Here is a 14808-nt window from a genome sequence, read left to right on the forward strand (position 1 = left end):
ACAATAAGTGAGAGGACAGAGAGGGGCAGGAGTGCTGGAAGCCGTTTCATTTGGGCGGGGGGGCTGAGGGATGTGACGTCATTATGTTGTGGCCAACTTTATTTCATTTGTCCGTAGCTTGAATATTCACATTAGGCATAAGAGCATTAGGTAACAAAAATAAAAAGCAACAATTTACATCTTAGATTACACAGTTCAGGCTGTTGCAGCTAGCTCAGGGGAGAGACTGTATGACACTAGGTGGTACAACCTGAGACATGCACAATAAAAAAGAATTGCCTTCTGCATTTTTGTTTTTTCTTTATCGTTTCAGTACCGAACTGTGATTTCTGAACCGAGGTATGAACCAAACCGTGAATTCAGTGTACCGTTACACCACAAGTACTACAGTGCTCTAATAGTTAAAGAGCAGCTCTCTTACTCTTATAATCACAAACGCGTACACACACACGTACATTTGAGTGTCATCAGCATAGCAATGAAAGTTAAGTCCATGGTTACGGATGATTTGGCCTAGGGGGAGCATATGGATAGTGAAGAGAAGGGGACAGAGGACAGACCCCTGGGGGACACCAAGGTTAACTGCGGCTGTGATGGAGTTGAAGCCTTTCAGATTGATGAATTGTTGTCTGTTTGAGAGGTAGGACTGGAACTAGGACAGTGCTGAGTTGATGAGGCCAATGAACTCAGAGAGACGGGAGAGGAGGAAGGTATGGGAGACGTGTCAAAAGCTGCAGAGAGGTCTAGGAGGATGAGGATGGTGACAAGGCCATTGTCTGCAGCGATCAGGAGGTCATTGGTGATTTTTATGAGGGTGGTTTCAGTACTATGAAGGGATCTGAAGCTGGATTGGAGAGGTTCAAATAGTTCATGGTGGGACATGTGGTGTTGGAGCTTGGCAGCCACTGCTCTTTCCAAGATCTTACTCAAGAAGGGAAGGTAGGAGATTGTGCGGTAATTGTTAGGGTCATCTGGGTCCAGGCCAGGCTTTTTGAGTTTTGGTATCACGGCCGCAAACTTGGAAGTTGGAGGGTACCACGCCAGAGCTGAGTGAGGCGTTGATGATGGTTAACACCCCAGGGCAGAGGGTGGGGAGACAGGCCTTCAATAGGGTCATTGGCAGTAGGTCCAGACTGCTTTTTAGAGTGTTTTTGTCAAGGAGAGCCTCTTTGTAATCCTTGACATGGTGTCTGTAGGCTTCGCGAAGGACAGTGAGGCCAGGTCTTTTGTATAGCCTCTCGAGCCGGCACCCAATTGACTTAAACCTCGGAAGCTCTGGGGTAAACCAGGGAGTGGGGCGGGCGAAAAAGACTGAGTGGAGACATTAATGGGGCAACGGAGCTCAGGCTGAGGGCGAGAGCGTTGTTGTAATGCTCCACCAGGCCGTCGACTGTGTGGTTTGGGGGCTGGATGGCGAAGTTGATCGCTAGAGTGTTGGCCAGCATGGATGTTCACACACGTTTCGTGTTCCTGTATGTGATGGACCGCTTTGAGGGCTGCTTTGGGAGGGCACAGGGACAGAAAACAGGATGGAATGGTGGTCAGAAACAGCCAGGGCCGGGCAATGGAGATGGGAGGGGGTTGTTTCAGCGCAGCACACCAGGTCCAAGGTGTGCCCTTTGGCATGTGTTGGGCTCTGTACATGGTGTTGGATGTCGGTCCAGCAGTGATAGGAAATCAGCAGCGAGGGGAGAGCTGCTAGAGACCACATGGATGTTAAAATCCCCAAATATGATAGTAGCTGGGGACATAGGGCAGACAGAGGCCAGCAGTACAATAACCTCTAGTGTAGCTAATGCTACAGATCATTCCTACTATCTCAATGTATGATTGATCATGAAATAATTAATGAGTATGAAGGAGATGCATGGCTGGAAAATACCGACAACCAACAATGACTTACCTTCATGACGGCTTTGAGTAGGTGTACTTTTCGCAGGGCCTTGCTGTGTATCGATGGCCGGCTTTCGTTGCCGGCGCGGGGACTGCTGCAGGTAGAGGACCTTCTTTGGTTCAGTGTCACTGTAGAGAAAGGACTTGAGAAGGTGGATTGATCAATCAAGTCTGATCAACATAGGCCTACGTCATGTAGCACTTATACAAGTTAATTAGGTGAATTAAGTATTGAATTAATATTTTTGAGACATGTGAAGGGGAAAAAACCTGCCTAGGCCGCCTTGTGGGTGGCCTTCATATCATTGAGAAACGATGCATTAAATAAATAATTAAAGACATACGACAGGGCCTATAAATTCCGAAACAATGTAATCCTTTTTATCTGCCAAATCCTGAGTAAATCATTTGATTTTTCTTCATCGGTTTGATGAATTTTTTTCCCCTTTAACTTCTCCAGAGTATCGGAAAGCCACGGAAACATACCTTTGTTTTGCACTGTGTTAAGTGTTATGTGATTGTGCCCTTACTCCATGTACTGTGTCAGTAGGCTACCAGTATTATCCTGTTGACAATGTGTTACATGTTATACTGTAACGTGATGATGTCACTACGCTCTAGCCAGTCGTGTATTCTGTATGCTCTTCTGAACGTTGAATAAATATGCCGTAAGGCTAAAGTGAATACTACTCGTTTTACTTATACTCGACCAGGCCAACGATGAGAGGTCACCATCTAAGCTTTACACACTGCACCAAACCGTCAACTGGACTGTTCGTTTCTTTCAGAAACAACACAGAGAATAAAGAAGCTAATAATAATCAGAGGGAAATCGTCAAAATCGTCGAGCAATATCTCTTCAAATCAGAAGGGTCTTCAATATGAGAGCAACAGCTGTCATGCAAACGTTAAAGATTCTTAGAAAAAAATACTTTATGCAGCTCATTGTGACAACATAAGAGAGGTGACCTCTTGACCGTGGCCGTGAGTGTGTCTGTGTATATTTCACACACACAAACACACACTTAATTATTTATTTATTTAAAGGCCTACACAAAACTTTCCCTTCGAATACATTAAGCACCAACAAACAATAAAAGGCTGCTATACATTTATATAGAGAACAAATAACCGCATAGTGAATAATTAAAAGCACAACATTTATTTATATGATTATATGACCTTGGTGCTGCAATTATTGGGAAATCTAAGTGGAATATTGATGACATTGTTAATTCAAATGGATGGATGTCAACGTTGGAAAGAGAAGGAACAGGGAGACTCAAAATAATCCTTAAAATGGCATTTAATTCTGTCGTCTAGTCCAAGACAGAAGTCACAGGCTTCCTCTATATGGCGCTGCAGACGGGCCGTTTCAGAGCTTGCCTCGTATACAAGTCAGTTAGTGATTGAATTCAACATTACTTTCAGAAGGACACATGACTGTCGAATGACTGTGTTTTCTTTTTTTTTTTTAGCACCACAGGTCTGGTTCTCCTGTGGGTGGGAGGATCAATACAACTGTAAAGCATATTACTATGTATCACTATGTCCAGATGCAAGGAGAAAATACAGAGAATTGTCTCTGTGGCAGGTTTGGAGGAGAGCTGACAGGACAGGGTAGCTCTATAGAAACCTTTGACTTGAAATTGACATTCAGAATACAAGTCAGCATTTTCAGATTGAAATCATCAAGAGGTCTGTAGTATGAAGCGTCTCTTTTCAACCTAGTGGAGACCCGGTAAGGAGCAGTGCAGAACTGTTGAGCTGTTGCCTGCCAACCGTCACCCTGACCAAGGGGAAGGAGACGCAGAAGAGGTACTGGGTCTCCTGGAAGATGGGGGAGAACTTAACAGGGCTGAACCTGAGAGCACACCGATAGTCACCTGGTGTAGACAGTCTGTGGTGGACACAAGTCAACCAGGAGTCTGGAGCTGTTGTCGAGGCCAGGTATCCAACTGTTTTTATTAAAACAAAGCTTCCAATCAGCCACCTGGCTTTAACTCAACAGTACCCCTACTTTGAATGTATGGACCAGTGCTTGGGCTCATGCAGACTGATAAAGAACAGCACCTTGGAACCCAGACAATTTACTTTAATTCCATCCTTGGTCATTTCTCACCCACACACATGGCTAATGTCATATACAAAGTATTTAGTGATAACATTTCATTTCCACAGTTCAAACAGTTAAAACTAATGCTAGTTGATTCAATAATATCTTAAGAATTTGAAATTCCAACATAAAATGCATTCAAACAGCTGTAAAGCACACAAACACAGAAAACTGTTAAATAGGGCAAGTCCAAAATATTTTCACATAAGTGATACATGCTGGTGACAAAAGGAAACGAAAAGCTTTACTTGATTCATTTTAAAGTGTATTAGATGGCTGTGATAAAATCTCTAAAAAAGTATTCAGGGTCATGTGTCATTGGTCTCACAAATGAGACAACATACATTTGTGTCTTTCAATGCTATGTAACAAGTGTGATTGAACTATAAAGGCCAAAGTATAGTAGTCCATTAGTAGAGAAAAGTGCCAAAGTCCCCCATGCCGTTGCGTTTGAACTGGTTGCCTTGAATCGAGACAAACATTTTCTGCTCCAGAAGCCCCATGTCTGTGTGCGTAGTGCCTGCGTCTTTGTTTCTGCTCAACTGGCGACAAAGCTGCCACTTTTTAGTTGAGGTTGTGGTGGCCGGCTCGGGTGTCTCGCCCAGAATATGATGCTGCACGCCGAGACCGTTCATGGAGGCCGCTCTAGGGGTCGCCAGGGCAGAGGCTGCTGGTGAGACAAGGCCATCAGTGGAGGGGGATTCATGAACCACTTCTGTTGTAGGATTTGCATGGGCTTTGGGATTCTCTTGTGGCTGCTGCAATTTCTCATGGGCCACCTCACTCCCATGGACCTTTTCAGTTAGGTCGTCTAGAGTGAAAAGAAGCACAAAAGATAAACAAGCTTGTGACACCGATAGTCGAGTTTCTAAAATGGCTTGCTGTTAATAAATTGACCAATTAAGTATGTAAAAATAGCAATATATTTGCAGGGGCAGTTCACCTATTGAACACATTCAGCCTACCATTGGGGACGTGGGAGAATGTTTTAGAGTAATGTAGAACTTGTGCAATATAATAAAAGATCAGCATTCATTTTTAGTTGCAATGCATTGAATCAAATTCATTTGAATACTAGCAGGTGTCCAATTACAGATTTTACTTGGAAATATGTCACACTACGGAAGTTAGATGTACTCCTTAAGCCATTACACTGTGTAATGTATTATAAGTATTATAAAAATGGTGAATGTTACCCATTGCGGTCTCCAGTGGTACACTGCCATTACCGTCTTGCAGCCGATTGGTAGGTTTGACTAGGATTATTCCATAGCCCTCATTATTATGAATCACATTGTTTTCCATGATGATACGGGGCATCACATCTAGTTCGTCAGCAAAGTCCTAAGAAAGGTAGTGAATCATGGACGAGTGAGATTCAGGCAGTTTTTTTTTTTATAATGTTATCTGATCTCAATAAAAAAATTAAATTCCCTTCATTAATTTCCTATGTGATGGTGTCAGTCATTGGAATCTAAATCATTGTATTCATTTAGATGATTTGTACTTTTACCTTAATGAGGACTCCTTCTTTGCAGTGATGGATTCCATTCCCAGTAATGCTGCATACACTGCCAGGATAGATCTCTATGCCAGCCCCCTGAAACCAAATCAAAAATAACTATCACCAACAACATAACCTAAGGCAGGGTGATCCTGACAGAACATGATTTTAAAACCTGCTAATAAAAAATTATGGTTTAACCCATTCAGACGGGATCACGCACCTGTGCGTGTTTACCTTTAAGACCGGATTGCGCATCAATGCGTGTTTACCATTAACCCATTTGTACCGGCTGCGCAGAGCAACATTGTATCTAATAGATACAATGTTGCGCCGTACAGCAGCCGGTACAAATGGGTTAATCAGAAAAAATACATTAGATTAACACAACATAAACCACATACTGTTTTAATAATAATAATAATAATAATAATAATAATGATAATAGTGTCACCTCCAGTACCATCAGCTGGAGACAGTACAGTCTTTTCTAAAATTCTAAACATAGCTTTATTATGTAAAACAAACATTTTAAAATCAATTTTCAAACCTTGGAGCCATAGAGGTCGCACAAATTCATGAGGAGATGGGCAGAGGTTCGTACAATCACCCCCGTTGTTTCACACTGCAGCACACAGTTCTCCATCTCCAGCTTCCCCTGACGCACACCTGGGAATGGGAGTGGAGAAAAAGCAATAACAACATATTATTTGTAAAAAATAAATAAAAATAAAGATGCATAGCCCAGTACCGGGCCCAAATAACGTACCGGTATGTCTGTGTTGAATGCCCAGAAAAAGATTAAAAAAAAGTAATTCTACTACAGTAATGATTCTTATTACTTCTGTGTATTTCCTCCAAAGTTTAATGACTTAATGACTTTCTCAAAAATAATGCATATTATATACCTTACCACTGCTGAAATAGTAAACGGCAGCGAAATTTGAATGAGTGTAAAAATGCGTCCCCTTACCTTTATACAAACAAGCAATTCAAGAAATCCTTCTTTCCAATCACATTAAGAATAACCTCACTCATACAAAAAATCCTTTCCTTAAAAACAAGATTTCAGTTTGGTATGCTTCACACAAACATGTAGGTGACATGCCTGAATTATCTCGATTTAGGCAATGGGGGTTTAGGCTATGGAATACGAAAGGCATCCAGAAAATAATGGATCTATATGTAGATCGAGCTTTGCTTTCTTTTGATCAATTATGTCAGCGATACCAAATCCCCAGAAAACACTGTTTCAATTATTTACCTTTAAAAAGCTACATGTCAACAAAACATAAACAGATAATGGACCGAGCCCCTTTATCAAAACTTGAGGAAGTAACACTTGCAAACTTAGGAAAGGGCCATGTATCTAAATATTACAATATCTTAGTTACACATTGTACTGAATCAACACTAGATAAACTAAACGCTTGGAAAATAGACATAAAAGAAGATATAGATGAGAGACTGGAATAAAGCTTGTTTAAAGGCACAAAAACAAACCATAAATACTTGATTTAAACTACTCCAATATAAATGTCTGATGAGAACATACATAACTCCTGTCAAGCTTCAATATATGTCTGCTAATATTCCAGATGTGTGTTCTAAATGTGTAGATAAAAAAAAGGAACTATATTCCATTGCTAATGGGAATGTTCAAGGATCCAGGATTTCTGGAAAGAAGTTATAAAATGTTTGTCAGAGATGTTTAAAATCTGGGTCCCTTTGGATCCTAAATTGTGTGTGCTTGGAGGGTACCCAAAAGACTTCCCACATGTATCCAAGACCAGACTACTGGACTTTGGACTGCTTCAAGCAAGGAGAGCCATTGCACTCTGTTGGAAAAATGTGGATCCTCCAACACTGGCAATGTGGATTAAAGAGCTGTCGAACTGTATTGGACTAGAAAGATTAACGTATATTGCTAAGGGCGAGCAGAAAGACTTTATTAAGCTCTGGGAACCATACATGGCCTTCATGAGGGATGAAAACATGAGATTCACGTAAAATGTATATACAGTGGGGGATTATCATTATATATATATATATTTATTTTTGTGTATATAAATGTATTATTTATTTAGTTTAAGTAATGACTTTATTGGTATCCTTATTATGTATGTTGTTGTTAAAAAAAAATAATCCAAAAACGACAATATATTCTGAAAAAAAAAAAAGAATAACCTCACTGTTTCTCTCTGACTAAGAATTGTTTTTAGCGGAGGGAAGAAATCTGTCAACCTCTAATTTTAATTAAATAATTGCAATCATTAATTCAGACAACTAAGGTTCTACTACTATTGTCAAAGTTATCATTTAAGACATTACTGACTTATTTTACATTTCATAATATATCTGTTTTCTGTCCATATGAAATAATAAAATGCTGAAATGATTCTCTGTGTAATGAGTTTTTCTTGCCAAAAAGCAATCAACATTAATCTTTTAACAAGCAATGGTCAAAATCATTATACGTGATCCTATTCCAACTCACACAGTATGCCTTCGATTGCGTCGTGCTGGATGAATTTCACATTGGAAATTTTGATAGCAGCTCCAGTGGTTTCAACAAAAGTGTCACCCTTGTTCTTTTTCTCGATCACCACTTCATCAGGAAGGCCAAATCCTGGTCAAATTTGATATACATTCTGATTAACACAACAAAGACAAAATGGATACACATTCCAATTCACAATAAAAAGAGGATTGAAAAGACATGCATGTTGGGCGTTGGGGGAGGCCGAGGGATTCAATAGATGTAAGCCAGTGGTTGATATCCAATATACTTCACACTGCAAGGTTTTTCCTGCATATACAATAAAGAAGTGTCCTCCTTGCTTAAATTCTGCCCTTAGGCTTTAGTGCACACATATAAAATGCCTGAAGAACACAGGCAGCATTTTATGTATGCATCATTCTCATTTTGTGAAAACAATTTGTGTCCAGCAAATGTTTGCATCTTCCAGATTCTGCCCCAAATAGATAGTTTCAGGCCCTTTAAAGAATGTATAAAAATAAATAAATCAATAAAAAATGTATAACAAACATATTGCTAAAGTACCTGTTCAACTGTTCGAAAATCATTATACAATAAGCAATGTTTTGAGGGAAGCCATGCATACTTCGGAATAGAGCTAATCTTTGACATTTTAAATTTCACAATGTTCAATTGATGATAAATTTTGATCAATGATAAATTGAAGAAATTATTTAGCCTTTAGATAGGCGTTATTTATAATATACATTGAACAAACACATGAGCTTAATAATGTTTTTTTTATTCTGTGCAGCAATATTTTATTGTTATTGTTGAAAAACGAGTGACCCTATAAAGCCTAGTAAGCAAGCGATATCTACGCCATTTCTTTCACATCCCAACACGCTTCTGGGACATTTGTGTCATGCGTGTTATTGGCCTAAATCGTATTGAGCCAAGAAACCTTATATTTAATGGGATGATATTTCCTATTTTACCTTCTATGGTTATGGAATCAGGCAGTAACAGGGAACTGGTTACAGAGTAATGTCCCGGGAGAATCAAAACAGCATCGCCCTGGAAGCATGCATCTACTGCCAACACTGGGTCACTGTGGAACTGCACAGACATATTTGACACAACAGGAAAAACAGACAATGGCCAAAATTAGTCAGATCTCAGTAGTGCACATTAAATGTGCTGATTCAAGGGCTATTAATTTGACTGAAATCAGTCAGAAGATCCATAGTCATCCCTTAGGAAAATGTCCTGTAAGATTATCCGTCTCAAGTGGACTGCGCCTGCCTCTGTATGAGACAATTCCGATTTTAGATTGCTCCCATCTAATTTCCAACCAATCAGTGCTTCTCTCCACTCATTGGTTCAGGGAATCCATCTTGCCTGGCAATCACATGTCTGCACACAGTGTTATTATATCAATGGAAGAGTAACGTAGGGATGTAGGTAGGGGACCTTTTTTGGAGACCTTTATCATCAAACCTTTGCGCTCTTCTGAGCTCTCTATAAATTCAAAACCTTACCTACACCACCTTTGGAGGCTATGAATAATTTGAACATTTAACTCTTCTCCATTCTATGACCTTACTAAGATTTAAATAAAGTACTCCTACCTGTATTTCTGTGTCATCGGCAGAGCACAGGTGCAGCAACTTGTCATTCAGGAGGGACTGGAGTTGAATGGCTGAAGTGGATGCTGTGACAACATGGATGACCCTTCCCCCGGATGCCCTGGAACCTTTTGCCTGGACACAATGCTGGCGTGCATTCCCCTTGTACCCAAGCACATACCTGGAGGTTTAAATTGTGAAAGATAGCATGTAAAGCATTTGCCTGGCTTGGGGTTGTAGGGTGTGAGATGACAGATGATAAAGAGAAAAGCTATTTATACATTCACTTTGGTCTCAATGGTGTCGTAGCCCAAGTCATCACATTGTGCAGGCAAAATGTATGGTGAACACACAATGCAAAATGTCTATTATCTCTGGCGCCAATTGTTTTTTTGTTTCATCCATGCATTGTTTTTATCTGGTTCCCTCACCAGTGACACTGCTAGGACCAGAATGGCAACTTAACAATTATACAAACAGCAGATATGGCTTCCTTACGGATGCAATCATTTCTATATGAGACTCAACCTGAAGTGACTCAAACAGGGGCAGTTATATCAGACACCATTCATATTACGACTGGAAAAATACACATATGCCAGAGTCAAATCACACCTCACCGTAAAAGCGGGTTTTCAATGATGCAGAGCTTGCGCTTCAGTATCTCCAGCTGGTCATACAGCTTGACGCCCTCCACCATCGACACATTGTCCAGCTCGGAATCGGAGTCACAGGTGAGGTCGTTGCGGAGTGAGGAGAACTCCTGGAATAACTCTGAGCAGCGGGCCAACAGGGAGTGGTACTCTGCCACCAGTCCTGCTGGAACACGGTCCTCCAGGACGTCAAAGTAGCTATGGTTAGGGAAGAGAGGAACATTGTTAGGAGGAAGCGTTGCCTTTCAGATAGAAGGCTTGCAGTACACTCTGTGTCCTCCATGGATAGTAAAGTGTTGCACACAAAGCACTGCCGTCGTGGTCACAGGTAAGCTTCCAAGACATGGACAAGAAATGAACAGTGCTTTTAGGAGTGCTCTAACACAAATCATACACTCGACCCCAGTCGAGCCCGTTCTCTGAACTCACCCCATGACTTACACAGCTCACCCTGGTCTTGCAGACCGATGTTGGAGGTCTAGCAACCAGTTTTGAAAATCACTTCAAGAAGCAACTCCTGACAGCTGAAACCTATTCCAGTTCTTAAGCCCAGCTGTTAAAAGGGGGAACTGTCTATCTCACTGCTCTACACAGCACAATACAATAGTTCTTATTCAAGAGTCCGGATGCAACGTTAGGTTAGTCTTTTTCCCTTCACTATCACTTGAAATGCCTTTTGGGTCAATTATTGACCACAGGCTTCAATCATATCTTGTCATTGTTTACATACATTTTTGGTAGTTGTGAATCGATTTGATATGCGTGACTCTTATGGGATTGGTTTTATCGTTTCACTAATAATTCCTGCAATTTGAGTTGCAGGAATTAGTTGCAATGAGTTTCACTCACAGTCTGAGACGAGGCTCCACGCAGCGAACAAAGTAATCAAAATCATCATCTTCATCTTCATCGTCCCAGATTCTCCAAATATGCTGATAGAAAAATCTGTGGAAGGGTTTTGATTATATGATTTGATTTTAAATATATAGAGTTAAACAAAAATAATAACGGAGAGCCAACTTCAATCACCCAATCTTTTTTCATTAACACAGTGTCACCCTAGAACTACTCTATACCTAAGGTGTTCAATGGCCAGGGCTGTCTGGTCCAAGTCCCCTGAATCTTCAAACACCAACTGGAGTTCCTGTAGAGGCACCTTGTGTCGTGTGGCTTCTAGCAGCACTCTCATGGACTCCTCATTCAGATCACATCCATGGGTCTCACACTGGATAGGTATCGCGAGCTGAACACATGCTTTCAGCTCCTTGCAGTCTACAGCATGCACCTGTAATCACAGTAACAGCAATTAAGTGGCTTAACAAAAAAAATGCTAATGAGGAAATAAAAGTATTATATAAAAGGTATTGATAGCACAGACTAAAGGCCATTCATTGAAATTCAACTACCAAATCGCTTAATAGAAGAATTTAATGAAATATTAAAGTTGCCAGAGACCAAAGGAATGTTACATTTGTTAAAATTTGTAAAATACACTAGAAATTACTAAATGTATGAATCTGTTCATAAAACAAATTAATTACCGAATTAGAAAATATAATTCAGGACGACTGACTAGATGAACATCATCACTAGTTTAACATTTGTGTTGAATATAAAATAAACACTTTTCATACTGTAGTTCAACACATGAAACTCACCTCAACAAGAACATCAAAGACATCAGTGGACCATAGGGCCTGCCAGTCACATGGCTCTACTGCCTTTTCCAGATAGTCTGATATGAAGGCTCTGACCTCTGATGTCTTACAGTCACCTTGTGGCAAAGATTAAATACACAAATTGAATTTTTTGCAAAGAAGTAAACATCTATAAATATAAACGCAGAAAAAACATTGTAATAAACCATAGCTTTGCTGACTTTTGCACATGCTGGATGAAATAACTATAATATGGATAACTTTTTCAAAAATGTTATGCATTACCAAGCATATAGTCCTGGTAGGCCTTAAATCGCTCATAGTAGAGAAGCTGGTTTGTTTGGAATGTGTCAGGGAGAGTGACATCACCGCGACGAAGTCTTTCAGCTCTCTGTAACCGGGTCCCAGATTTGTCTGTGCTGCTCAAGTGGTCTGAATCACCATCATCTTCTTCATCGTGATCTTCTTGGCCACTATCTTTCTGACTTATGCCTTCCAAAGAAAAGGACACAACAGCAATTATAGTCGGGTGTTAACGTCATAGTCACCATTGAAATGCCCCCCTATGTGCCTCCTGCGCGCCACACCTAGCAATTGAATCACACCACGGGTTGTTGGGGGCGAATTTACACTGGTCTTTTTCACTTATTACCAATGTCGAATCGGTTATTTGCGAGTACTCGGGCATTTTTCTTCATGAAAAACGCACATATACTTTGTTGACACGCTTCGAAACACTTTTAAATCTACTTATTGTGTGGCATCTTCCATTTTAACCAATACCTCGGCCATGTTTGGAGCACTGCTCTCAAACTAGCCATGTTTGGAGCACTGCTCTCAAACTATGGCCTTCAACAACCAATGATGTAATGGTTTCGAGTGTAGCCTCGGTCACAACATCAATGTGGTGTCATACGTGATCATACGGAGCGCAGCAGGATGTGGCTAAGCAAGGGAAAATCCGCTGATTCAAGTCTGGAGTGCTACAGTAGCGCATAGATGCAGTCTCGTTGCGTTTTAACAACACATCGGTGAATATTCTAGGTAACCAAAACTATTATATACTACGTTAGAAAGTTGTGAATAACGACGAGCAAACGTTAACAGCATCAGACTGTGATCCTGCTGCGGATTGATTACGGAGCGCAGAGGCATACATGAAGGTTGCGGAAGATAAGTCCTAATTAAGAGAAATAGAATCAATTGTTATATTAATGTATATTTCATCATCCAAATAATGTCTGCTATAGAGCTAGAAAAACACACACGCTGAAATAGATCTTCTGACAGTGTGAAACTACATAAACCAAGAGCTCCAACATCATCTGGTGATAAGGAACCAAGTACGCATTCACCCTAAATAGTTGTTCATTTATCCAGCCGGCATTGAAAAAAGTGGACAAACCTTGATTTAAACCGAAAGATTCATTTTCGATACAAATTTCTTTGCCATCTTCAGTTTCAAGTTCGACGTGGACGTAAGAATCGAGATTCAACTCAAACTCCTCTACTGGCGTGTCGTTACTTTCATTCGCATTTGGCCTCAATGTTGTCGGCATTTTAGCGTGGAGATAGAAAACAGTTCAAGTACGTCTCTACCTTTAGCGGGTCTTTTCTTAAAACATAGTATGGCAAAACAGGAAATGAACTCCACCCAACGTCTTTCGAATTTCCCACACAGATGGCGTATTGACCAATCGAGAGAGGCACGACACACTACGCCACGGAGTGGGCCGTTCCCTGAACTAGCAGACATGACCGGCTGGAATAACGTTTATACATAGGCCGTTTGAATCGATTTGTATAGGCTCAGTTATTCCCTTATTTCCCATTCCCTTAATAATGAAAACCATAACGTTTTATGAACTAGTAGACTTTAGAGAATAGGCACAGGGGACATTTGTACCATAGTTATGCGTCGGAAATCCATACGTTTCCTAATACCCCATATGGCCGGTGTTACACCGAATTCTGCGACCCACCGAATAGTGTGACCCCAGGGGGCGCTGTTGCACATTTACTGCAACATGCACAAGCTTGAAGTAGACAGGCATCAAGTCGAAAAAACATAAATAAAACATAAGATCTCTCCCCACCCCCTTGTTATAAAATGTGCTTTGTAAACCTTTGCTGCAAAAAAGAACGTGCTTCACTTTTTCCAGATTTAGCTCGAGCTTTGCCTCTTTTTTTCAGATTTGGCAAATAATTAAAATTTATTATATATGGGAAAAGCGGCATGGAAATTGCAGTGCATTTGGAGGGGTAATTTAGGCAATAAGTTAAATCTGGAACAGGTGAAGCACGATTTCCAGCATCAAAAGTTTACAAACGGCCCGCAACAGTGACACATAACGGTTGGGTCAACCAGAGATCAGCATATTAATTAGCTATCCCTTTCAGACTATCATAGCAGGTGAAACCAAAATAGCACCTGGGAGAAGGCCTACCCTCTGGCAGCAATGGCTCAACTAAAAACGAATTATTCCCTTGATGCATCCTTAAGCAATGTCACAGGTGGTTAATGCACCAGCAGCTTTGAATAATCGTACTTTGTGGCCCCTAAGGTACCTTTTAATTTGACCAGGTAAGCCTCAGGTGGAGGCTATGGTCTCCTCTAAGTGGTCGTGTCTCTCCTCCATCCTAGAGAAGTTTGTAGCACTCTAGGTCCATCATAGAAGCTGGGACCATGCAGTTGAAATAACCCAAGATAAAACCCTGTACTCTCATTCATCCCAAGCAGGCCACAGCGTGAACATTGATTTGGTTGGGGACATGGATACCAAGACCTCTACTTGGCATACAATTGACAAGTATGGTGAAAAAATGGCTCATCAAAGGTATGCATGCATAACATGCAGAAATAAAATATGTAGAACA

At 40.7% G+C, this 14808-nt stretch overlaps 1 protein-coding gene across 1 annotated transcript; it reads right to left on the reverse strand.

Moving 5' to 3' along the window:
• Window positions 1–3971: 3971 nt before the first annotated feature.
• Window positions 3972–13540, reverse strand: shcbp1 (SHC SH2-domain binding protein 1). Its single transcript, XM_079736184.1, has 13 exons — window positions 13337–13540; window positions 12217–12423; window positions 11932–12047; window positions 11350–11558; window positions 11123–11218; window positions 10241–10471; window positions 9624–9801; window positions 8991–9111; window positions 8011–8142; window positions 6064–6182; window positions 5523–5609; window positions 5206–5353; window positions 3972–4820 (listed from the first exon to the last, which is right to left on the reverse strand). Exons 1-13 carry the CDS (start codon window positions 13488–13490, stop codon window positions 4420–4422), a joined length of 2199 nt encoding a protein of 732 aa, XP_079592310.1. The 5' UTR covers window positions 13491–13540; the 3' UTR covers window positions 3972–4419.
• Between the last annotated feature and the right edge of the window lie 1268 nt (window positions 13541–14808).

The sequence above is a fragment of the Pollachius pollachius genome (genome assembly GCF_949987615.1).
Source record: "Pollachius pollachius genome assembly, chromosome: 5".
Taxonomy (NCBI): domain Eukaryota; kingdom Metazoa; phylum Chordata; class Actinopteri; order Gadiformes; family Gadidae; genus Pollachius; species Pollachius pollachius.